The sequence below is a fragment of the Furipterus horrens genome, unplaced genomic scaffold, assembly GCF_987537825.1.
Source record: "Furipterus horrens unplaced genomic scaffold, mFurHor1.1.pri manual_scaffold_4, whole genome shotgun sequence".
Lineage (NCBI taxonomy): Eukaryota > Metazoa > Chordata > Mammalia > Chiroptera > Furipteridae > Furipterus > Furipterus horrens.
Genome location: NW_028327174.1, coordinates 97031298 through 97054012, shown reverse-complemented (window position 1 = coordinate 97054012; position 22715 = coordinate 97031298). Strand labels below are relative to the sequence as shown.

At 51.8% G+C, this 22715-nt stretch overlaps 2 protein-coding genes across 4 annotated transcripts in view; one reads left to right on the top strand and one right to left on the bottom strand.

The window, feature by feature from the left end:
- The window catches only part of B4GALNT3 (beta-1,4-N-acetyl-galactosaminyltransferase 3), a 101878-nt gene extending 88123 nt beyond the window's left edge, over window positions 1-13755 (top strand). Inside the window, exons 9-20 of the mRNA XM_090273821.1 lie at window positions 27-93; window positions 1688-1831; window positions 2600-2709; window positions 3713-3813; window positions 4070-4131; window positions 4986-5781; window positions 7205-7524; window positions 8181-8334; window positions 8565-8637; window positions 9000-9153; window positions 9733-9859; window positions 11660-13755. Coding sequence (XP_090129947.1) covers window positions 27-93; window positions 1688-1831; window positions 2600-2709; window positions 3713-3813; window positions 4070-4131; window positions 4986-5781; window positions 7205-7524; window positions 8181-8334; window positions 8565-8637; window positions 9000-9153; window positions 9733-9859; window positions 11660-11768 — 2217 coding nt within the window. The 3' untranslated portion in view covers window positions 11769-13755. The remainder of the gene's footprint in view (window positions 1-26; window positions 94-1687; window positions 1832-2599; window positions 2710-3712; window positions 3814-4069; window positions 4132-4985; window positions 5782-7204; window positions 7525-8180; window positions 8335-8564; window positions 8638-8999; window positions 9154-9732; window positions 9860-11659) is intronic.
- Window positions 13756-14572: 817 nt separating this feature from the next.
- NINJ2 (ninjurin 2) overlaps window positions 14573-22715 on the bottom strand; it is a 107113-nt gene continuing 98970 nt past the window's right edge. Inside the window, exons 1-4 of one of the 3 annotated variants that reach the window (XM_090275720.1) lie at window positions 21561-21597; window positions 16099-16330; window positions 15404-15587; window positions 14573-14929 (exon numbers count right to left, since the gene is read on the bottom strand). In XM_090275720.1, the coding sequence (XP_090131846.1) occupies window positions 15421-15587; window positions 16099-16264 (333 nt within the window). In that variant the 5' untranslated portion in view covers window positions 16265-16330; window positions 21561-21597 and the 3' untranslated portion in view covers window positions 14573-14929; window positions 15404-15420. Of the gene's footprint in view, window positions 14930-15403; window positions 15588-16098; window positions 16331-20569; window positions 20627-21560; window positions 21598-22715 lie in introns of those variants that run through there. The other 2 variants (XM_090275718.1, XM_090275719.1) reach the window with 2 other exon arrangements.

The window sequence follows — 22715 nt, the reverse complement described above, 5'->3', positions numbered from 1 at the left end:
CACAGCCACCCTCTTTCTTCTTCTAGTGGCGACGGAATGATCCTGAAGCCAAGTTCACCATCATTGACTCCCCTTCCCTGTCCCTCTTCACAAGTGAGTATAGACTCTGCACCTATCTGAGATGGAGGCAGGGTGGTGCCCACACAGGGGGCTCAGCCCACCTTGAGAATTGGGTGAGGGGAGGGGTGGGAGGTGGAGGCTAAAGCTCAAGGTGCTTGGAACACGGGTGTAAAGGGACAGGAAGAGAACCTAAAGGGACCCTGAGGTCAGAGGTCCTTAACTCTCAGGGATCAGGGACCCCTTTGAGAGCCTGAGGGAAGCTCTATGAGCCCTCCTCTCAGAAAATTCTCTGTGCATCCACATACAATATTTTGTGTGTAATTTCAAGGACACCCAGAGACCACAAAGCTCACTCCAGATGAAAAACCTGAGTGAGGCCAATCTCCTGTTTCACAGATGGAGGCAACCATGGTTCTTTCCAAGCCATGGCCGAGGAGAGGAAAGTTCCCAAACTGCTTTAAATTTGCAGTAAATGAACTCTTCCACTGTACTATTCATTGCTCATGATTTTCTTAGCAAGACTCTTATCCGGAGGTCCCACTGAGAAACTGCCACCTGGCAGGTGGCGCCGTGTGGAAGAGCAGACAGGGCCAGCTTAGGGAGGGAGGGAAAGGCAGGGGAAGTGTGCGTGTGAGAAGGGGCAGGATAGAGAGAAAAGGGAAGGTCTGGGTTCACAGGAGAGGGTGGAAGTGTGGAATGGGCATGGTGTGTTGGGAGGAGGTTGCCAGTGACCGAAGCAAGAGGCCACAAGCTCAAAGCTGAAGGGGCAGGTTGTGAATCGCTGGGTTGCTGCAAGAGAAGAGGGGAGAATTGGGATCCATAGATTCAGTGTGAACTGAGAAGAAAGAGACCCACAGCAAAGTTCACATAAGAAACTAGTAAAATGGACCAGAGGTAACTAGCCTTGGGTGTAGGAAAGCTCTTGTTGGGGCTGAAGACAAATGAACCAGGAGGCAGAGAGCAGACAGGCAACCAGCCTTCAGATGAGGAGCAGGGCTGCGGGGGCCGCTGGGGGCACCCTGCTCATGGTAAGTGTGGAGGAGCTGTCTGCCCCAGAGGCAGCATAACCTGCAGGCTGAGACTGTTTGCCTAGGTTCAGACTTTGCCACTTACCAGTTGTGTGATCTTAGGCAAATGACTTAGAGTCTCTTTGCCACAGTTCCTTGTCTGTAAAATAGGAATAATAATAATAATAGTACATAAGTCATGTGATGTTATGAAGATTAAATGGGTTATTTGTAAGATGCTTAGAACATGCCTGGCTTATTCCTTGGTAAGTGCTATTTATATTTTTATTTGATAAATTAAACATATTTATAATGACGAATTTCCAGCAGATCGCAGTAAAACGTTTTCAGGAAGATGTGTCTTTTTACAATTCACACAAAAATGATGTGTGCTAGTCATGGGGCCAGTGGAGGGGTCAAAGGGAGCTAACAAGCTGAGACCACAAGTTGCAGGGGTTAGGGCTAGAGGGAGGAGGATGGAGCATATCCTGAACTGCCCCTAGGGGTAAACAGGAGCCTGACTGAGCCTCTGCCAAGCCCCTTCAAGGCAGGGCCTGGGCTCTGGGCTGGGTTTGCTCCAGGGCTCACAGCTGCCCTCTGTTCTTTCCTCCCTGGCCCAGATGAGACATTCCTAAGGATGGATGAGGTGGGCCACATCCCACAGACAGCAGCCAGCCACGCAGGCTCCCCTGACCCTCTTCCTACAGATGAGCAGCCCCTCGCTGACATGCTTCGGCCTGACCCTCGAGACACCCTCTTTCGAGGTGAGGCCTCAGCTGCATACTTGTCACCCCGTCTGGGGACAGTGCAATGGCAGGTCCATGGTGTGGGTGGAGTAGACTCAGAAGACCTGTCAATTCTACCACAGTGTCCCAAAGCCCAGAAGACTGTGGTATAAAATATAACATGCATACAGAAAAGTACAATTATACTTTATATCAATCATTACAGCACAAACATTTGTGTAACTACCACCCAGGACTAGAAAGAGAACGAGAACCCAAAGTTCCTTGTGCATCCCCCTGCAATCACAAATACCCTAGTTTCTTGCTGGATTCTGGCTCTTGTCACCCAGTGAGAGAAATATGTTCCCACTAAGATGTTAGAGCCTTTTGACAAAGTCATGACTTGCTTTTACCCAAGCCCCCTCTTCTAGAAGGAAATTCAGTTATTGAACTGCATAAGGATGAGGCTTAGCAGCCTCTTGGAAGTCTCTATACCTTTACTGAGGCTAGCCCTACATAGCGATCCCAACACTATTGTGCCTTGAACTAGGGACTGTCTGAGTCCTCTGTCACCAAGGTGCGCCCTGAATGACCCTGCCCCAGAGGAGTGGTGCCAGCCTTGGTCTAGCAGCCTCAGCCAATAGCCATGGACTCTGACCACAGCTGCCTGTAATGAATACAAAAAGGTGCTTGCTAAAGGCAAAGGACTTCAGCCCTTATCTCGGCCAGGAACCTTGGTGGCTCTAAGCCAGCCCCAGTTTCAGGCTCCCACCCCCACCCTCATCCCTCTTCCCTTACTGTCCTCAGTGCCTCTGATCCCCAAGTCTCATCTCCGCCACATCCTGCCTGATTGTCCCTACAAACCCAGCTACCTGGTGGATGGGCTCCCCCTGCAGCGCTACCAGGGCCTTCGGTTTGTAAGTCTGGGGCCTGGACAGTGGGGGGGCAGGAGTGAGAGAGGCCTTGCTGCCTATGGTTGAGAAAAGGGGGGGGGGGTTTGCTGCAGCTGACTGCCCCCACCTCCTCCCCACATCACATACCAGCAGACAGATGGCCTCACAGGTCCCTGGACTGGGAGAATTAGCATTCCAAGTTGCTTCTGGCCCAGATGGACTGCCCTGCAAAGCCTGAGAATGGAGTTCTGCCTTAGGAAGCCCGCATATGCCAATTCTACCACAGTGATTATGTGGGTGGGCTGGCATGAAGGTTCTTACACTCCCTGCTCCATGGACCACACAGCCATGTCCTGCCTCGGTCAGTCCTGCCAGCCAGCCAGCCAGCCAGCAGTATTTGTTACACTCGTAGACAAGGCACTGGGGAAATGAACTATGGAGGGGAGCTATAGGGAATCACAGCCTGTGTGGGAACTGGAGGGGCAGAATGAACACTGTACCCAGATCAAGAGATGATGACGAGGGAATGTTGGAGGCAGGGAGAGAATGACCAGGACTCAGGATGGCTGGGGTGTCACTAAGAAGGTTTTGGGTGGAGATTACCTTGAGTTGTATTTATGGGAGGGAAAAAGGAGTGTAGTAAATAATAAAAGGGGTTGTTCCAGGGCGGTGGGAGATTGCAGGTAAAGGTGTAGAGGTGGCAGGAGAGGATGAGATGGCTGGAGGAGGAGGGAAGGGTCTTGGCTGCAGCTGGGGAGAATCAGCGGGATTGGCAGAGGAGAGACATGTGCACTGGGGAGCTGGCTAGATCAGGGGCTACGTGAGGCCCGGGGAGCCCGGAGAGGGAGCCTAAAGTTTGGGGTGGAATCCTTGTCTGCGTAAGCAGATGTTTCGTTCAGAGCTCAGAGCAGCCCTCTCTCCCCACCAGGACAGGTCTCTGGGAGCCAGAGGCAGGCTCAACTCCATTGACTGATTTCTTACTAGGATCCCACCCTCTTCCCCCTGCTGCTGCTTTCTCTACCTCCAGGTTCACCTGTCCTTCGTTTACCCCAATGACTACACCCGCCTGAGCCACATGGAAACCCATAACAAATGCTTCTACCAGGAAAGCACATTCTACCAGGACAGGTAAGCAATGCCGAACAAAGCAAGAAGATAGCGCTCTGCAGGAGCCAGGATTGCTGCCTGGACTGGAGGGGCCGCAGGTGCCTTGGCTCTTCCTGGGCATGTCCCATACTCACAGACCCACACACACTCTCACCCAGCCTTCATCCCCTGCTCTGGTCTGGGGAATGACTTCCGATTGCTGCTGGGATTTCCAGCAGAGCCTTTTGCTTTGCCCACAGGGCACAGGTACCATTCTGCCTGTCCCTTCCTCCTGCAGGTTCAGCTTCCAGGAATACATCAAGATTGACCAGCCTGAGAAACGGGGGCCGGAGCAACCAGGTACAGAGTGAGAGCTGAGGCTTCCAGGTCATGGCCTATTTCTAGGAGAGGTTCAGACCATGCCAGCCCTGCCCCTGAGGAGCTTAAAATCCAAACCACATGGCCCCCTCCTCCCTCACCCAAGGGCACAGAGCAGTACTCCTAACGTTTCCATACCAAGGCACATGTAGAACGTGACTGTTGGGAACAGCATGCTGGGCCAGCTGGAGGAGATTCTGGGCCCTGGCACAGGTTACTTGGGCTGCTGGAGGGCATGCTGTCCCTGGCATGTCATTTGAGAAGTTCTGCTACAGAGAAGCACTGTCTTCCTGTGGCCTTTCTTTTTGAGGCCTTAGAGCAGTGGTTCTCAACCTTCCTAATGCCATGACCCTTTAATACAGTTCCTCATGTTGTGGTGACCCACAACCATAACTAAAGCATAGTGATTAATCACAAAAACAATATGTAATTATATATGTGTTTTCTGATGGTCTTAGGCGATCCCTGTGAAAGGGTCATTCGACCCCCAAAGGGGTCGCAACCCACAGGTTGAGAACTGCTGCCTTAGAGCCTGGCTGGGGCCATTTGTTGGGATCCTACATGTGCCAGGCCCCTGCTAGGCACTCTGTACCTTATATCACTCCATCTTCACAAAAACCCCATGGAAGATAGATTATTAGTCCCGTTATGCAAGTAAAGAAGCTGGGGTTACTGAGGTTGAGTGACTTTCCCCAGGTCACACAGTAATGGTAGAGCCCAGATGCCATCCCCATCTGAAACCCCTTGGAGTCTCACGTAATCATCAGCTGTCTGGAATAGCTTCTCGGGGAAAGGTTGAAAACTCTAATGTGAGGAATGGTTGTTATTAATGACAGGTTTTGAGGAAGGCTTTCTAGAAGAGTCCCAATATGGAGAGGCGGTAGAAGAGACCCCTACCTCCAACGACGGGAACGCCAGGAGGCCAGAGGGAAAACAAGTGTCTACCTCTACTCCTGGGCAGGATGTCACTGACTATCGCCTCCGTAGCCTGCGGAAACTCCTGGCGCGGCCCCAGAGGGGGCTGCTGGCCCCCTTTTCCAAGTGGAACTCTACTGCTCCCTTCCCAGTGAGAACCAGCAACATCCCAGGGCAGCAAGCAGAGAAGAGGGAGAGAAAACCTAGCCCTGAACCCAGCCAAGGTCCACCTCGTTCTAACAAGTGGCCCCCTGGGCACCTGGTGGGGAACCGTCCTCAAGTCAAAAGGCCTGGGCCCACTAGTGACGGCCCCAGGAAAGCTCTGGGGCAGTCCCAGTGGCTTAATCAAGTTGAGTCATATATCGTGAAGCAGAGGAGGGGTGACAGGATGGAGCCTCTGGCCCCAAGGAGGGGCTGGCCTGGGGAGGAGGAGGTGGTAGCAGCTGCAGGCCAGGAAGCACAAATGGAGGGAGAGGAAGAGGGTGAAGAAGAGGAAGAGGAAGAGGATGTGAGTGAGGTGTTTGAATACGTGCCCATGTTTGACCCAGTGGTGAACTGGGACCAGACCTTCAGTGCACGGAACCTTGACTTCCAAGCCCTGCGGAATGACTGGATTGATCTGAACTGTAACACGTCTGGCAACCTGCTGCTGCCAGAGCAGGAGGCTCTGGAGGTCACACGGGTCTTCTTAAAGAAGCTCAACCAGAGGAGCCGGGGGTAAGGTAAAGGGCTCTCCTGGGGCCAGGGCTGAGGCACGTGGCAGCCTGCTGGCTGGCGGTGCGGGAACCCAGGGGCAGGGACTCCTGGGAAGGACAAGTGCCGGGAGCCCCTGCCGCTGGGGGTGACCTGGACCGGTCAGGTGTTTGTCCCACCATCAGGCAAGGTTCTGAAGTGCCTAGGTTCCCAGCCCAGGAGCGCTGGAGAGGCCCAACAAATGTGGTCCCCTCTCTCAGGGAAGGAGCTAGTAAAAAGCTAGTAAAGCTGAGGTTGAAAGAGACTGATCAGAACCCCAGATGAGGGCTAGAGGGGCTGGGGCAGAAGACGTGGCTGAGTTCTTTGTTGTTTCTTTCATTCAATCAACTGACATTTTTTTCAATTGAGATAAAATTCTCATACCTTTTTAGAGTATACAATTCAGTGGTTTTTAAGGATATTTATAATAACTGATTCCAGAACTTTTTTTTTTAATCACTTTTAAAAGTATCCCTGTAGCTAATAGTGGTTAATTCCCATTCCTCTTTCCTCCCAGCCCCTGGCAACCACTACTCACTTCCTACCACCATAGATTTTCCTATTCTAGACACTTCATATAAATGGAATTATATAATATATGGCCTTTTTTTCTGTCTCCTTACACTTAGCAAAAAGTTCCTAAGGCTCATCCATTTGTAGAATGTATTGTGTATTTCAGTCCTTTATATTGCTGTATAATATTCCGTTGTATGGACATACTATATATTGTGTATCCATTCATCAGTTAATTGACATTTGGGTTATTTTCACTTTTTGGCTATTATGAATACAATGCTACTATGAGCATTTCATGCACTAAGGTACTAAGTTTTTGTGTGAACATGTTTTCATTTCTCTTGGGTATACACCCAGGAGTAGAATTGCTGGGCCATATGGTAACTCTATGTTTAACATTTTGGGGACCTGCCAATCTCTTTTCCAAATCAGCTGCACCACTTTAGAGTCCCATTGGCAGTGTATGAAGGTTCCAATTTCTCTACATCCTTGCCAACACTTGTTATTTTCCTTTAAAAACAAACAAACAAAGAAACCATCCTAATAGGTGTGAAATGGTATCACATTGTGGTTTTGATTTGCATTTCCCTAGTGACTAATGAGGTTGAGACAACCAATCAACATTTATCTAATTGTATATTATGCACTGTTGATTGAACAGAGCATTTTATTAAGAGGGTCAACTTCTGAAGGAAACTCTCTCACCTTATATAAGATCTCAGCTATCAAAGACTTTAGAGATCATCCCAGCTCAGTACATGCCTTTTAAAAATGGAGGCAGGGAACACTAGAGAGAGTAAGCATCTTAGCCAATGACAAAGCTAAGACAAAAACCAGGGTCACCCCACATTGGGGGAAAGAATTATTCAAGCCCCCCACCCTTTCGCCGTAGGAGATACCAGCTGCGGCGCATTGTGAATGTGGAGAAGCGTCAGGACCAACTACGTGGGGGTCGCTACCTCCTGGAGCTTGAGCTGCTGGAGCAAGGCCAGCGCCTGGTGCGGCTCTCTGAGTATGTGTCTGCACGAGGCTGGCAGGGCATCGATCCAGCCGGTGGGGAAGAAGCTGAGGCCCGGAACCTGCAGGGCCTGGTTTGGGGCCCACACAACCGCCGGAGACGTGTCTTGAGTGTCCAGGTCCCAGAGCCCAAGCTGTGCTGGCCCCAGGGCTTCTCCTGGAATCACCGAGCTGTGGTCCACTTCATCGTGCCTGGTGAGCCTCCAGCGGAGCCTGGGCACTGTCAGCTGAGCAGGGATCCTAGCAGTAATCACGAGCGCCGAGGTCTCTGCTCACTGACTCAGTCTCACAGGAGCTTGTGAAAACAGCCACTTTACGGTCAAGGAACTGAGGCTCACAAGAGAAAAGTCACTAGTCTAAGTTTACATGGCTGGAAAGTGTCGGAGCTGGGGATAGATACTGACTTGTGGCTGTCACTCACTCTGTGGTACCAAGTTTCAGGGTTGGGTGTGATAGTCCACTGGGGGTACTTAATAGAATGGGGTAGCAGTTTTTATAATGAGAAATGGGACTATGTAACCAGACAGGAGTGTAACAGTGGGTAGGACAGGAAATAAAGGATGATAATAAGATAGATTCCAGGGGTTAGTGTTAGGGCATGGGGGTTACTATGAGAGAACTGAGGCTAGTCCCATCGAAGGCCCTCTTGGGAGGGTGTAGCGGCCCCTTCAGTGGCGAGCTCACTTCTGCCTTCTGTCTTTGTACTGTATGTACTGCTACCGGTTCCCCGTAGCTGCATTACCCCTGAGCCGAGGTCTGATGGGACTCCGACTCATGCAGGACCCAGGAGTGGACATGCCCTCCTTTGTGTTACCTCTGCTTCTTTCTCTCTGCCTGCCCGGCTTGGGTAGTGAAGAACCAGGCACGCTGGGTGCAGCAATTCATCAGAGACATGGAAACACTGTTCCAGGTCACCGGCGACTCACACTTCAACATCATCATCACTGACTATAGCAGTGAGGACATGGATGTCGAGATGGCTCTGAAAAGGTCTAAGCTGTGGAGGTAAGGAGGTTTCCTGGCTGGAATGCAGCCTGAACCCTCTCCCTCCTAAAGTCTCAGGCCTGCTGGGTCTGGGGCAGAGCCAGAAGGCTCACCCAGCTTTGCTGAGTCCCAGTCTCTGTCCATAATCCCCTGCCAGGAACACATCATCGCTACTCTATGCCTGCTAATGTTCTTCAGGGGGACCACCGCAGCCGCGTCCTAATGCTCAGCCCTTCTCTTCTCCCCTGCAGCTACCAGTACATGAAGCTGAGTGGAAACTTTGAACGCTCAGCTGGACTTCAGGCTGGCATAGACCTAGTGAAGGTAAATGGCCTGGAAGGGGCGTGAGAGACGTGATTAAGGACTGGGTAAGAGGTAGAGAGACATTTGGGATGTGTAGGGAGGGCAGCTCCTTAGGGTTGATGGAGTGAGGAGACAGGAGTCCTCTCTGCTGTGCTGCCAGGGTGGGACTGAATTCATAAAGTATGGGGGAGGAGTCAGAAATTACCTTCTGGTTGTAAGGACTGTGCTGTGATGCCCAGTGCTGTGGAAACCTGCCCAGTAGCTTGTTTTGTTGAAGTTTGTCAGTCATGCAAATGGAAGGAGCCAGAGCATTGCCCGAGAGAGTGTCTTGGCCTGCTAGCCACGGGTGGAGGGTCTGCTGATCCTCCCACATGTGTCCCCAGGACCCGCACAGCATCATCTTCCTCTGTGACCTTCACATCCACTTCCCAGCTGGAGTCATCGATACCATCCGGAAGCACTGTGTGGAGGGCAAGATGGCCTTTGCCCCCATGGTGATGCGGCTGCATTGCGGGGCCACACCCCAGTGGCCCGAGGGTGAGCTGTGCCTTGAGCTGGGGAGGGCAGGAATGTCCTCTCTGGCCATGGTTCTTAGCCCCAGAGCTGGAAACAGTTCTACCACAGCAGGGCCACCCTCCCCACCCCGCCCTCCTGCTCCTCTGCCCACATGGACAGTCCAGGGCAGGGCCCCAGGGGCTGTGCCAGAGGCTGCCCCATCCCCCCCTTTATTCATTCATCACACATTTATTAAGCATTTACTGTGCCACACTCTGCCCTGTGAAGAGGATTCAAAGATGGAAAGACAGGCCCCCCGTCCCTGAGAGGGAAATGGCCCAGGTGCTTCAGTAGCTGCTATCGGGAGATCCTATTGCAGGTCTCCTAGCGGCCCGCGGTTACTCCTTGGTAGGACTACTGCTGTCACTGGACCCCGAAGCTAAGCTCAAGGGGCCGCCCCCCCAAACAGGCAAGGGACTTGCCCAGATGAGACAGTTTCCAGCTGCAGACACCCATTGTCCGTCTTTCAGAAAAGACTAGGGATGCCGCCTGGAGGTCTTCTTCATTCCGTCCTCCCGCCCCCTGCCCCCGGCTCACCTCACCTGGAGCTTCTGTCCACAGGCTACTGGGAGGTGAATGGATTTGGGCTGCTTGGCATCTACAAGTCAGACCTGGCCAGGATCGGGGGCATGAACACCAAGGAGTTCCGGGACCGCTGGGGTGGTGAAGACTGGGAGCTGCTGGACAGGTGACTGGGAAATGCGGGGTGTCTGAGGGGTCTGCTGGAACTCTATCCATCAGGTGCTCCAGGGGCAGAGGGAAGGGGTGAGAGCATCCTAGACCCAGGCTGCAGATTTCCCCAAAGCAGGGAAGGCACTGGACTCAGTGGAAGCTCTGCCACTTACTGGGCTCTAATTACTTCCCTCACTGAGACCCACTTTCTCTCCCTTTTAAAAGGGGAGCATACTGCCTGTCTGCCATGGGGCTAGTGTGGAAAGTGCTTGGTAAACTGTCAGGGGAAGAGTAAAAATGGGTCTGTACAGATGTAAATGATAATGTTCTGAGCAGCAAGCAAGTCACAGTGGGAGCTCATCCTGTAGGTCGCCGCCCTCCTCCCCTCCGCGGCTGCCTCAGGGAGGAGGCTGAAGCTGTGGGATGGGTAACAGACTGGCCAAAGGGGCAGGAAAGGCTTTGGAGCCAGCAAGAGGTTGTGTGGGCTATTTAAGGGCAACAAGCTCTCCTGGAGGTCCTGAGTCCCCAGCAGCCTGGGGAGAAGGGAGTTTTAGAGGGGAGGGGCCATCCCTGGTATGAAAAGCCTCAGAGGAGGGCAGGGCAGGGAGCTGCCTGGGCCCACACCCCAGCTCATAGGGGATGCGGAAATCCTGGGTGGTGAGGACGTGGAGGCTGTGTTAGTATGAGATTCCTCTTTCAAGAAATTTGCCGCCAAGAGAAGGGGAGGGAAAGAGGATGATACTTTGAGAGCTGTGCTTAAGGGGCGGGGGAATCCAAGAAAGAAAGGGTGTAATTGCTGGAACAGTGTCCAGGGCCGGTGGACAGCACAAGGTCAGGAGCTCCAGGGCGGTGGAGACCTTGACAAGGAAGAGATGCACTTCTGCCTGAGAGACAGGACAAATGCCTCCCCCTGTCATTGGACGTCTGGACTGGTAGATGATTCACATCCATCCCTCATTTATTCCTCCTCAAACCTCTGTGAGCTAGGTGTAACTATCTCCATTTTCCAGATGAGAAAACTAAGTCCTGAGAAGTTAATAACTTGCCCCAAATCTCACAACTAGTAAATGTCAGAAGTTTAAAAACTGGACATGTTTATGTTTTCTGTTTAGAGGGAAGAAAGGGAAGGAAGATGACAATACTAAGAGAATTTAAGGTGCAAAGGAGGAGGTTTGAGGAAGCTTATATGAGATAAACCAAATCCAAGTAGATTCCCAGAGTGAACAGAAGCTGGGATGAGTGTCACCTCCACGCACGACCTTCCTGCCGGGCCGGGAAGATGCAGACTCTGGTTCAGCTCTCAATCCTCCTGCCTCTACTGAGGTCCAGGGAGAACGAAACTGCTTCAAATTCCAGTAACTTCCACCCTGCCCAAAGTGCAGGCCTCCGTGAGAGAAACTCCCAGTGGGCTGTGCATGTGGAAAAGGGACAGGGAAGGGCTAGGGACAAGGTCTGCTGCAGCCCTCTGCCCTGTCACACACTACAATGTGTCCCCTGCTGGCTGAGTGCCAGGAGCTGTGCTGAGACCTACGTCCACCATCTGTAGTCTTTACCACCAGCCTCCAGTGTGTATATATCATTATTATCCTCTTTCTAGAGATGAGCAAACTGAGGCTCTGAGAGATGACCTAACTCACACAGTGCGGAGCTGGGATTTGAACCCAGGCTGTCTGGCTCCAAAGCCCACACTCCGCACTGCACCTTGCTGCCCAGCCGTGTGGGGGGCGGACAGGAAGACAGGGACTGGCCTGTTAGAGATGTAGAGCCCAGTTCCCTCCGCTGCCTCTGTAGCTCATCCTGCCCCTCCTATACTCAGGATCCTCCAAGCGGGCCTGGAAGTGGAACGTCTCTCCCTCAGGAATTTCTTCCATCACTTCCATTCCAAGCGAGGCATGTGGAACCGCCGCCAGATGAAGATGCCGTAAACCCACGGGGTGGCCTACTACGGAACCAACAACTTCCTGCCCCTTGACTTGCAGCTGCTCCCCCAGCACCCTGCTGACTGCTGGAGGGAGCGAGGAAGGGAGCGGAAGCCATGGCTGGGCCCAGACAGGCCTCAGCACTAACACCCCCCACTCCATGGGAGCTCCCCCTCACACAGACGGCAGCCAAGGCCCCGCCCCCATCCTCAGGGGAAGGGGCCAGGAGGGGTGCTCACTCGGTCACAGCGGTGGGAGGGCTGCTTGCGGGGCAGCAGCCTGAATCCTCAAGTGCATGCCAGCTGCCACCCAGTGCTCCTCACCAGGGCGGTGACCAGGAACGGGGTGCTCATCTGTTGGACCTACTTTATTGTTTTTTTGTTTGTTTGTTTTGTTTTAAGTCAGAAAAGCAAAGCTGTCACTGTACAGGTGCAGCATTGACTGCGAGTTGGGGGTGGAGTGGTGCCTTTAGGGAGTGTCCCCACGTGCATACCTCAGACCCACTCCTGTGTAGAGCTGTGTCCCTCGGTCCTGGACCTGGCAGCTGATTATAAGCAGAGGAGCTGGCCCCATGAGGAGCACTTTCTCTGCTGCACCCCAGGGCCGCGCACACCTCTCCCAGGTAGCCACCAAACAGCTGGCCACCAACTAGGGCATTAACGTTACCTTCCATGTGGCGCTGGCTTCAGACCCATCAGAAGGACAGAACTGGCCGCGTCTTCCCGGTGCCACTGGGGGTTGGGAGATGAGGAAGGGGTGGACAGGGGGCTCATCCCAGCGTTTGGTGGACAGGCCAAGCAGGACAGGCCAGGTGGAAGAGGCCGAGAGGAAAGAGGATGTGGGTGTAAGCAAGCAAACCATGACTTAGGTGAGAGGAGGGTCGGAGTCCAGCAGGAAGGGGTGAAAAGGGACGTGGAAAACTTGCGTCCTCTCAGCCCAGCTCCCCTGGACCTGCCCTCCTGCAGGGGGCACCCAGCTGTAGCCTTGAGTGGAAGAAGAGGAAGGGCTGTGGCTAAAACTGAACCGTAAAACAGGGACCAGGGTAGGAAGCGGCAGGGTGACAGGTCTGGGGAGGTGAGGACGTCGTTCTGAGCTCTCTTCCCCCAGTGGAAGGGAGCAGGGGCCAGAAGGAACTGAAAAGTGAAGCTAGTTCAGGGAAGCTGGCCCCTGGCCTTGTGTCTAGGCCACCCTTTCTGTCACCTGATGACCACGCACTTGTCTTGCACTAATGATCCCCGGGTGCCTTTGCGGCTGGGGGTTTTTCTACTGCTGCTGCTGCCTCTGCCGCTGCTGCTGAATTCACCGGTGGTGCATTGGACACTGGATCCTGGACTCCAGTGGCTGTTTGGGGAGGTGAACACGGGCTCCCTGCTGTGAGGAAGGGAGGCCAGTCAGCTGGCCCAAGCTCCATTCTGTGACCGTCCAAGGCACAGCACTTGGAGGGTCTACCTAAGGGGCTCTGTGTTCACCAAGAGCATAAACTTGCATAGGGGAGAATGGAGCAAGTCCCTTGCTCTCGAAGAGACTCCTTGCCTCTGTCCTCAGAAATCAGGAAGGACAAGGACTTGTCAGTGACTCAGTGGCTTATGGATGTCCATACCCGCCCCCTGGGCTGTGACTCTTTAGGGTCCCTGCTCCAGCTTACTTACTGCCTTTGGGAAAGGTCTGTAGGGAGTAGGCTAGAGCTGTACTTGGCCCGCTGGGGTGCTAGGCTTCTTTCTGGGGCCACTCATTGGGGAGTCACTGGGAGCCCTGAGCCAGCCCAAACAGCCCTCCTGCTTCACTTTTCTGGATACCAGGAGCCAGCCCAGCCTCCCCTGCCCTGCCCACCACCCCCTCTGCCCCTGGCCAGTGCCTTGTGTTTGATGTTTGTTACCTCCACACCATCTGCCTTAAAGGGGAGGACCTGGCAAGGGCTCCTACTCTGTAGGGAAATGTCTAGGGTGCGGGAGGGCCTGGGATGGTGGGAGGGAAAGCATTAAAGACAGCGTCTTTGGAGAAAACAGAACGGCTCTTGTGTTTTCTTGTTGCCCATCATGGTAGGGGAGGAGTGGACTGAGGGCCCCCAGGTTCATGTCTCTGTCCTTCGGCCATCAGGGCACTCTCTGAAGGACATGTCAAGGACCCTTCTACACCACCCTCCACCCTTTCCCATTAGTTGATGCCAACTACGTGGCAGACAGCTTTCTCTGTGCTGTTCCTGTATGAGGGGCTCACAGTCTGACAGTTGGACTGAGCAGTTTCTGTTTGGCAGATCAGTGGGGATTGGTGGTGGCAGTGGAGCAAGGCTGGTAGACACCCTTGGTGAATACGGCTAGAAATAGGGCCTCAGTGGTTTTGGTGAACAGTGGAGAGGAGCTGAGGTGTGGCTTATTCTAAAATAGCAGACAACCTCAGAATCCTTTCTGGTTGAGCTGGGGGTGCCCTGTTGAAGCTTTACAGGTGCAGAGTGACCTCCCTGGGTATAATTTGGCATAGGTATAAATCATATTTTATTTCCATTCCTTAAACACATGCCTAAAGGAAGATGCTAATATGAAAGCTAGAATAGATTTACAGTGGGTCTCGGAAAGGAGTGTGCATGCATGCATCATTCTAGAATTGACTAATCTGCCATTGACACAGCAGACAGTAATTAGCCCATGGCGTGTGGTGCATGGAAAGTTGACTCAGAGCACAACTCAGAGGAGAGGCCATGATTTCAGAGTTTTTCTCCATCCAGACTTGGAGTTTCCTCCTTCAAGCCCTTTCCAGGACACAGGTGGAGATGGCAGCTCAGATGTAACTAAAGACATAAAAATTGACTTCAGTGGATTTGCAGAAACTTTTATAGATAGAAATTATTCCATTTTACCTGGAAAAATAGGCCTGGGAATGGATGGGGCAAAGGGAAGGAATAGATTAGAGTCCTTGAACTGAGTGGACTCAGCCTTAGGTAGACTGCCTCAGGCGCAGGGACTACTGGGAGGAAAGGCTGGCAATACCTCAAGACTAGACCAAGATGGAATTCACTTAGACCAATAAAATACCCCCTCTTCATTCAGGGGCTCTGGGTAGGAAGCAGGCCTCTATAATGCCTTTTCAGAAGTTCCTGGGAGCTGTGGAAAGTGCCCATCAGCCTGGCACATCAGGGCAGAAAGAGGCAGAAACAGCTCCAGGTCCTGTACCTGTGGGGGACACAGAAAAGATGGTGAGGACAGTGTTCTCAGACTTCACTGAGCCCTGAATTCCCCTGGCAGCCTTCTCCAGATGCAGATGCTGACTCAGCAGATCTGGAGTGGGTCTCAGAGTCTACATTTCCAGTAAGTTTCCAGGTGCTTTTGTTGCTAAGGGTTCATGGACCACAAGAAGGAAAAATCCCACATCTCCATCTTGCCTCTTGCCACAGGGGCAGAGTCAACCACTAACCACATTGACTCCCGCCCCTCTAAGGCTGTGGAAAGCCCAAGCCTAACGCGAAGGAGAAGCACCGTTAACAGCACAGGGGGCCTTTCTGAGTCCCCATCCAAGCTCTTCTCCAAGATTCCCTCCTTGCCCCAGATCCGCCTTATCCTTCTCCTTGGCAAGGATTTCTCTTACCCGAAACCTTCAGAGGTGAGAAAAAGAGCCTTTGGGCCTGAGGGCCTCCCATCATTCCTCACCTGAGACCCAGCTGAGTTCAGAGAGGATCCCTTGAGCTCCTGGCAGCCAGGAACCCTGTCTTATGTGCCCCAAAGGCTGTAATGAAGACATTGATGACAACAGTGATGAAGACCAAGGCGGTAGCAGCATTGTTGAGCTGGTTTAGTCTCCACTGCTTTTCTACCTCATTGAGGTTCAGCCGTGCTATGGAGAAGTGGGGAGTAAGAGGTCAAAGTCAGGGTGGGGGTCACAGCCTGCAGCTTCCCTCACAACACCCACTGGAGTTCAGAGAAAGTCTGGCAACTCCGAGATCCATGTGGCAGACTTCAAGGGGGGTAGTGTCATTGCACTAGATGGCTCTTCTCTCACTGACCGGTGTGTGAGCGCCCATGTGGTGCTTCATAGGATCAGGCTTTGGGAACTCACAGTGGGTCTTCTAAGAGTGCGGACGTGTGCTCACACACAAGGCGATATGTAACTGCCACAGATTAGTGAGGACTGTCATTCAGCAGGTGTTGTGGAGGGGCCACTACAGGGAACAGCAAGAGGAAGGGCTAGGTGCTTGTCATCACTGTGCAGGTGGTACTTGGGCATTTGTAGGTGCAGAGAGCTACCACCAGGTTAGCACATGGCTGAGAAGCTGGCATGTGCAAAATGCAGGGTGGTGCAGGGAGACACTAGGGGGCACTGAGGCCAACTCCAGGCCTGGGCTCACCGATGACCACGAGCAAGATTCCAATGACGACCTGCAGGAGCAGAGAGATGCTGATGAGGGTGATGAGGGTAGCATAGTATTGAGAGGACGGCCCCTGCTCCAGCACCGCTTTCAGCCGCATGGCATTGGACATGAAGAGAGCCACATCTAGCATGCTCTCTGCCATGCTCTTCTTGGTGGCATAATGGTTCAGGTTGATGGACTGCCTCCTGCTGGGGTTGGGGTTCCCAGGCTGTAAGGGAGAAAGCATAGGCTTACCTGGGAGGCTCAAGAGGGAAGCAGTTGAGGGACTGGAAAGAAGAGAGGTTTTAAAGCTCTCCCCTAACCAGGCAAGGGCAGGGAACACCCTCCTCAGTTTTATGGCCTGAAAGAACTCTGAAATGATGTCACGTTGTGATCTATATTTCAGAGTGGGTAGGGCCGCCCTTCCCTCACATCTCCACGCAGCCACCTGAAGAAAGCCGGGAGAAGTCTCGGCTGCTTATAAAATGGACCTTACTCATTTTCTGCTGTTTTACAGGGGCCAGGCCTGGCCTAGGGCCACTCTTTTCCTCTGAGAGGAAAGCCTCTCAGAAAATAACAGAAGGCTTGGGTGGAATAGGAAAGGCACCTCTCTCCCAGAATGATGAGACCCCAAGGCAGGGTGCACAGCTTAGCCAATGGATCATGAGCTGAGTTTAGATCCCACTCAGCCCCTCAGCACTGGGCCGCAGTCCAGCTCCTGCTCACTGGCTGTCAAACACAGGCCCAAAAGCAAACACACGTCTGTAGGCACCTGTGTATGTTAAAGGCTCTGAAAGGAGAGGAAGAAAGGACCTTGAGAGATGTGACAGCCTGGGGTAGGGAAGCTACCTGCGCCGATGACCACAACAGGGTATCTGTTGACTGGATGGGTGGGTGGGTGGGCGGATGGATGGGGTGGGTCTCAGAGGTTTCTGGATGCTGGGCTTGTTCAGGGCTGCTGGCCAGGGGTGGCAACGCCTGTAGCCCACAAAGACCCCAAGACTACAACCTGTGGTCCTTGCCCATTTGGCAATGGTTTACATGGGTTCAAAGAACACACAAGTGACAATTTATGGAGTAGCCCCAGGTCTCCCCACAATTCAAAGTGCTTCTGCTTAGGAGCTGGGCTTCCCCCGTTGGCTATGCCCCCTCCTCTTCCTATTCTATCCTTCAGCTTGCCCTACAAGATCTGCATGTTCTCATTCCAAACCCAGCTCTTGGTTCAAAATCAGATAAATTGTGAAATTACTATGAAGGGTTCAGGGAACAAAACCCCTTTTCTGAAAATTTGTATGTTAACAGTAGACAAAACCTTAAACCCAAATAGCATGTGAGGTGGTAGGTACTTTGGGACAGAGATATTCCCAATCCTCATCAAAGAAATACTACTACTTGTGAGTTTTATTAGGACTTCTAGGCTTTTTGTTAAATTGATCTTAGAGCCTTCTCCTTTCCTGTCTAATTTAGGGCCTGCTTTCATTTTGATTTGTGCCAGTTCAGGATTGCTTCATAACCGAGGATGCTTTTTCAGAGTCCATAACGTGGTGGTGGGAAGCCCAGTCTCCTGAAGGCCCCAGTTCTCCAGAGTGTCCACACGGTGGCGCACGGCATCCAAAGAAGTGCCGGGCACCTGGGCTGCCCAGGGAGGGCAGGATGGTGTTTCTCCTCTGAGGAGTCCACACACAGGCCAGGCTTGGTGCGAAACCTGTACCCCTTGGAAGCCCAGGACAGGGAGCGTGGTTCACAAGTGTGGGAAGGCCAACCTAAACTAGTACTGAGATCAGGCCAGGACCGGGTGGGTCACCAGCCCAAACAGTGCAAGTGGGATTGTGGTCAGAAGGGACCTGATTGTGAGACCGTGGAAGAAGTTGCTTCGAAAGTCAGGGAAAGTTTTCTTAATCCTTCTAGACCAGTTTAGGTGCAGCCCTACCCTGAGGGTAGGACTTGTTGAAATGACTTGAGGGTCCTCCCTTATAGCCTGAGGATTCGATTAGATGAACCCCCAAATCCCATAGGGTCCCACCCTTTTTACCCACTGTCCAGAGACTAGGAGCAACCAACAAGGAGTCTGGAGAGGATGGTGGCGGTGGCAGGTCGGGTGATGGGCAGGGAGGCCTCGAAAGGCCTGCCTCTAGGAGCTGGCCCTTTAAGGCTGGGCGCAGGCGGCTGGGAACAAAGGCCCGGGAATGTGGGCTGGGCCGGCCTGAGCAGGCACCCAGTGTGAGTCATTGGTATTTCACCGGACTCGGAATCGCTGCCTCGCCTGCTCTCTCCCGTAGCCCCAGCCCCCTCCCAGGGGCCGTGGCAGTCTGCAGGGCTGTTCTGCCGGACCTTGCAGCGGCCTCCCCTCCCCTCATATCCACCTGCCCTGCCCTAGTTCTTGGCCCCTTTCCTCTGGTTCCTCAGAGCAGGGGCTGAAGGGACGGGGACTCCTGGCTTCTCGGTCCAGCTCTGCCTCTGGGCTTGGCACTTAGGGCCTCAGTTTCCACATCTACAAAACAGGAGGAAAATCCCGTCTCTGGATTGGTGGAGGCTATAGAGAGACTGAATGAGACTTTGTTCCTCCCCAAAAAGAAAGACAGCTCTCCTCATTTTTTGCCCCCAGTCTGAGATCTGTCTCTAAATGACCCTCTCTGTCTCTGGGGCATTCCACTCCCCCACCCCTACACTTTTACTGCAGGACAGCAGGAGGCGGCACCAAAGACTCTAGAGTCCCTATTGCATACACCCCTGCGAAGGCAACCAATGAATGACACCTGAACAACAGGGGAAATTTTGGTTGATATGAGATTGGAGCAAGGGTGGGTATGGGGGAGATGGGAGTAGAGCAGTGGTTCTCAACCTGTGGGTCACAACCCCTTTGGGGGTCGAACGACCCTTTCACAGGGGTCTCCTAAGACCATCGGAAAACACATATATAATTACATATTGTTTTTGTGATTAATCACTATGCTTTAGTTATGTTCAGTTTGTAACAATGAAAATACATCCTGCATATCAGATATTTACATTATGATTCATAACAGTAGCAAAATTACAGTTATGAAGTAGCAACAAAAATAATTTTATGGTTGGGGGTCACCACAACATGAGGAACTATATTAAAGGGTCGTGGCATTAGGAAGGTTGAGAACCACTGGAGTAGATCCAGAGTTCCCTCCTGGAGCACATGAAGCAACAAGAGGACTTGGGTTCGGTGGTGGGGGTGGGGTGATGCTAGTCGCTTAGGGAAATGACAGACACCCTCCACTGGTTTCCCAGTTGACTCCCAGGCATGTCCCAGCACCACCCTCTTCCTCACCCTCCCTCCAGTTCCAGCTCAGACTTCCCTGGTTAAGGCTCTTCTGCCAAGTTCCAGCTCCCCAGGCTGGTGTGGATTCCAGCTCTTGAAGTCATGGATTGCTCCATTGTTTGCCAGACAATTATTTATCCCTTAATCCCTTTTGGCCTATACTATCTTTGTTTCTTTAAAAAACTTGTTGGATAGGAAAGGAATGCCTCTTTAAAGAGGAAAGTAAACACATTTTTACATTGTTTATTGACATTATGGTCAATGGGGACCACAAGCTTCAAGATACCATTCTGCGTTGCTCGGAAACAAGATTTCAAAGGAGTAACTGTCCTACCAAGATGCTGTGGAAACCACTGCTTGGAGTGTTTAGAATCTGGAGACCCTGTGGCCACAATGAGTGAGTGCCCTGTGGGGAAGGAGCCTTGGAGAGGTAGGGATTTGTGGCAGCCAGGAGAGTATCACAGAAGGCACCCTGGACCGGGGTTCTACTCCTGATTCTGCTACAAGCTGGATGTATGAGCAAGCCTGGTCCCATCACTGCAACTCTTTCCTTATCTTTGAGACAACTGGAGTTGGAATAAGTGATTTCTTGGGTCCCTTTAACAAAGAGTGATATAGGGGAGGGAAAGCTCCCTGCTCTAAGTGGAGAATTATTAGGGGCTGAGAATATTTCCCGGAGAGAGGCAAAGGTCAGGCAGCTGTAGAGCCAGGCCCAGGGGCAGGTCCAGTGAGTCACTTTGTCCCAGGGCATTGGTAACCCTCCAGGATGAGTCATTCTTGTCAGCCCTGAGAAAAGCCACATGGCAGTTGCCTTTTGTATGAGTTCAAACTCAGGGCTACAGATGCAATAAGCTCAGAGGGAAAGTGGTCTGTTGGCCCCTTCTGTTGGTCTCAAAAAAATGACCAACCATCCAGAAAAGCCAGGTCTCACCTGAAAAGGAGATGGCAAAGAGCCAGGCCTTTGGAGGCTAGTTTCCCATGAAAAGAAAGGGGAGATTCCACCTCAGGAAGAGTATGAATTTGGGTAGTCTACTATGCTAATCTACTTTTAATTGGGTGCCAGAGATCCTTAATCCTCTGTTAGAATGAAGTTTGAGAGGATAGCTGAGTCTGTCTTACTGTGCACACATACAGTATGTTCTTAGTACAATGGAAATAATAGTAGCTCCCACTTACAGAGTCTGTACCATCTGCCTGGCATAGTGTTAAACACGGGACACGAGCCATCTTATCCAGTCCTCACAATCGCCCTGTGAAGTTGATGAGGACATGACAGTCATAGTTGAAAAAGCAGAGGCTCAGAGAGCCTAAATACCTTGCTGAAGTTCACACAGCACAGTTTTTATCCCAATTTTCTATGTGCCAGAGCCTGTAATTTTAACCCCTACTCTGCTACCACCCAGAAATTGAAGACATACTCCCTGGCTCCAAGGAGTTTAGGATCTAAAGATAAAAATCTAAAGATGAAAGAAGGCAATAATAGTCCCATAAGGGTACATACATACACTTGCTAAGAGGAGGAATAACACCTTTACCTGAGTGGCACTTGCATTAGGTTTTCTTGAATTTACAGGGTGGCTGTGTCCTTGAGCCCCCACATTGCTGTGGCAGAAAGGGCCCTATTACCCACAGTCAGAAGGCTTGGGTTCAAACTGCTAGGAGGTAACCTGGGAGAACACAGTTGAGACAGGAGAGACTTTTACCTATAACTTTTGAATTTTGAACCATGTGAATATTTGAACTATCTAAAAAGAAAACAAATTTAAAACAAAAATAAATATGCAACCCCAAAAGGCCAATGGTTAAAATAAATAGGTTAAAATAAAGCAGAAGGTATATCACTTCATCTTACCCAGGCCTTCTCCATCTGTGAAATGGAAATAATGTCTGCCCTGTTTAGCACAGAGCACTGTTAAAGAGATCAATGAGATAATGTGGGTGAATGTGCTTTGGAAACTAAAGTATTAAAACAAATATGAGACGAGAGAAAAAATCTCTCCCACTCAGGATTATACTCCCACTTGTGGGCCTAGAGGCATTTTAAATAATACGTTCTGATTCAAGGCCTGTCCCAGCCCAAATTTTGATGGCACCTTCTGTCCTCTCATCAACCCCCAGGGGCTTTGAAATGCCTCTTCTCCACCCATTTGGCACCCTCTTTTCTCACCCCGTGACTCTCAGCTTCAGGCTGCACCAGACTTCTGTCTCAGAGAGGAAATTCTCAGACAAGCCCATCTACACTGGGTCTCCACGCTCTCTGCTGTGACTGGGCAGTGCAGACACTTCCAACCAGCCTCCACCCACTTCTCTGGCCTGGTACTGCTCCTCCTCCCACGGAGGATGGGGCAGAGAGCTAGGCCTCCTCAGGGCTTTGCCTGTGCCAGGCTCCCCGATGCTCAGCAGTACTGGGCCACACCAGATTACTCACTGCTCCCTGCACACACCCCACCCTTTGCTCCAGAATTAAGGCCTCTCTACTCCGTGCTACGCCCCCTTCCAAAGAAGCCTCCCCTCCCTTCTAGATCCTGTTCCCCATTACACTCTGTCTAGGCCCTGTGCAAAAGCTGTCTTGCTTTGTGCTGGCCTGGGCTTTGTTGAGACCTCTCTAGATGGCCCATCACTGCCTACTTTGCTGCAGTGACTCCATCTTCCATATTCCCAGGTCCCCAGCTCAGTGACTTGCCACATTAAATACACGGTGAATGATTGACTTTTTTATTTGAAAGACTTACTTCAAAGAAATTTTTCAAAAACGGCAAAAGAAAGGGTCTTTAAGGGCTCTGGTCAGGTTGCTCAGTTGGTTAGAGCATCATTCAGATATATCCCCCCATCAGGGGACATATAAAAATCAACCAATGAATGCATAAATAAATGGAACAACAAATCGATGTTTCTCTCTCAAATCAATTTTTTAAAAAGGGTCTTTAAGGATGGGATTTCAGGCACAATGGCTTCTGGGAGAGGGAAGTTGGGTTTGGACAGTGAATCTTTGCCTTAAAGACCCTGGCCCAGGGATAGCCCTTTCTCCCCTACTGTCCTGCCTCAGGGAATGAATGACTCAGGCTGGAAACTGCCACTGGTCTTCAGGCCAAAACCTGCAAAGGCCTAGACCCTTGAGGCCTCTGTCTGGGGCAAGTGCTCTGACTGTAGCCTTTGGGTACCAGGAGCAGTGGATCTCACCCTTAAAAATCAACAGTCTCTAATCCACCTTGAGTGGGGTGTCTTTTGCGTGCTATTCCAGTAATAACACCCGACCAGCCCAGAAATCTCCTCGGAGCCCCAGGCAGCCTCGCTGCAAGGCTCCTGCCCTCACCCCAGGCTG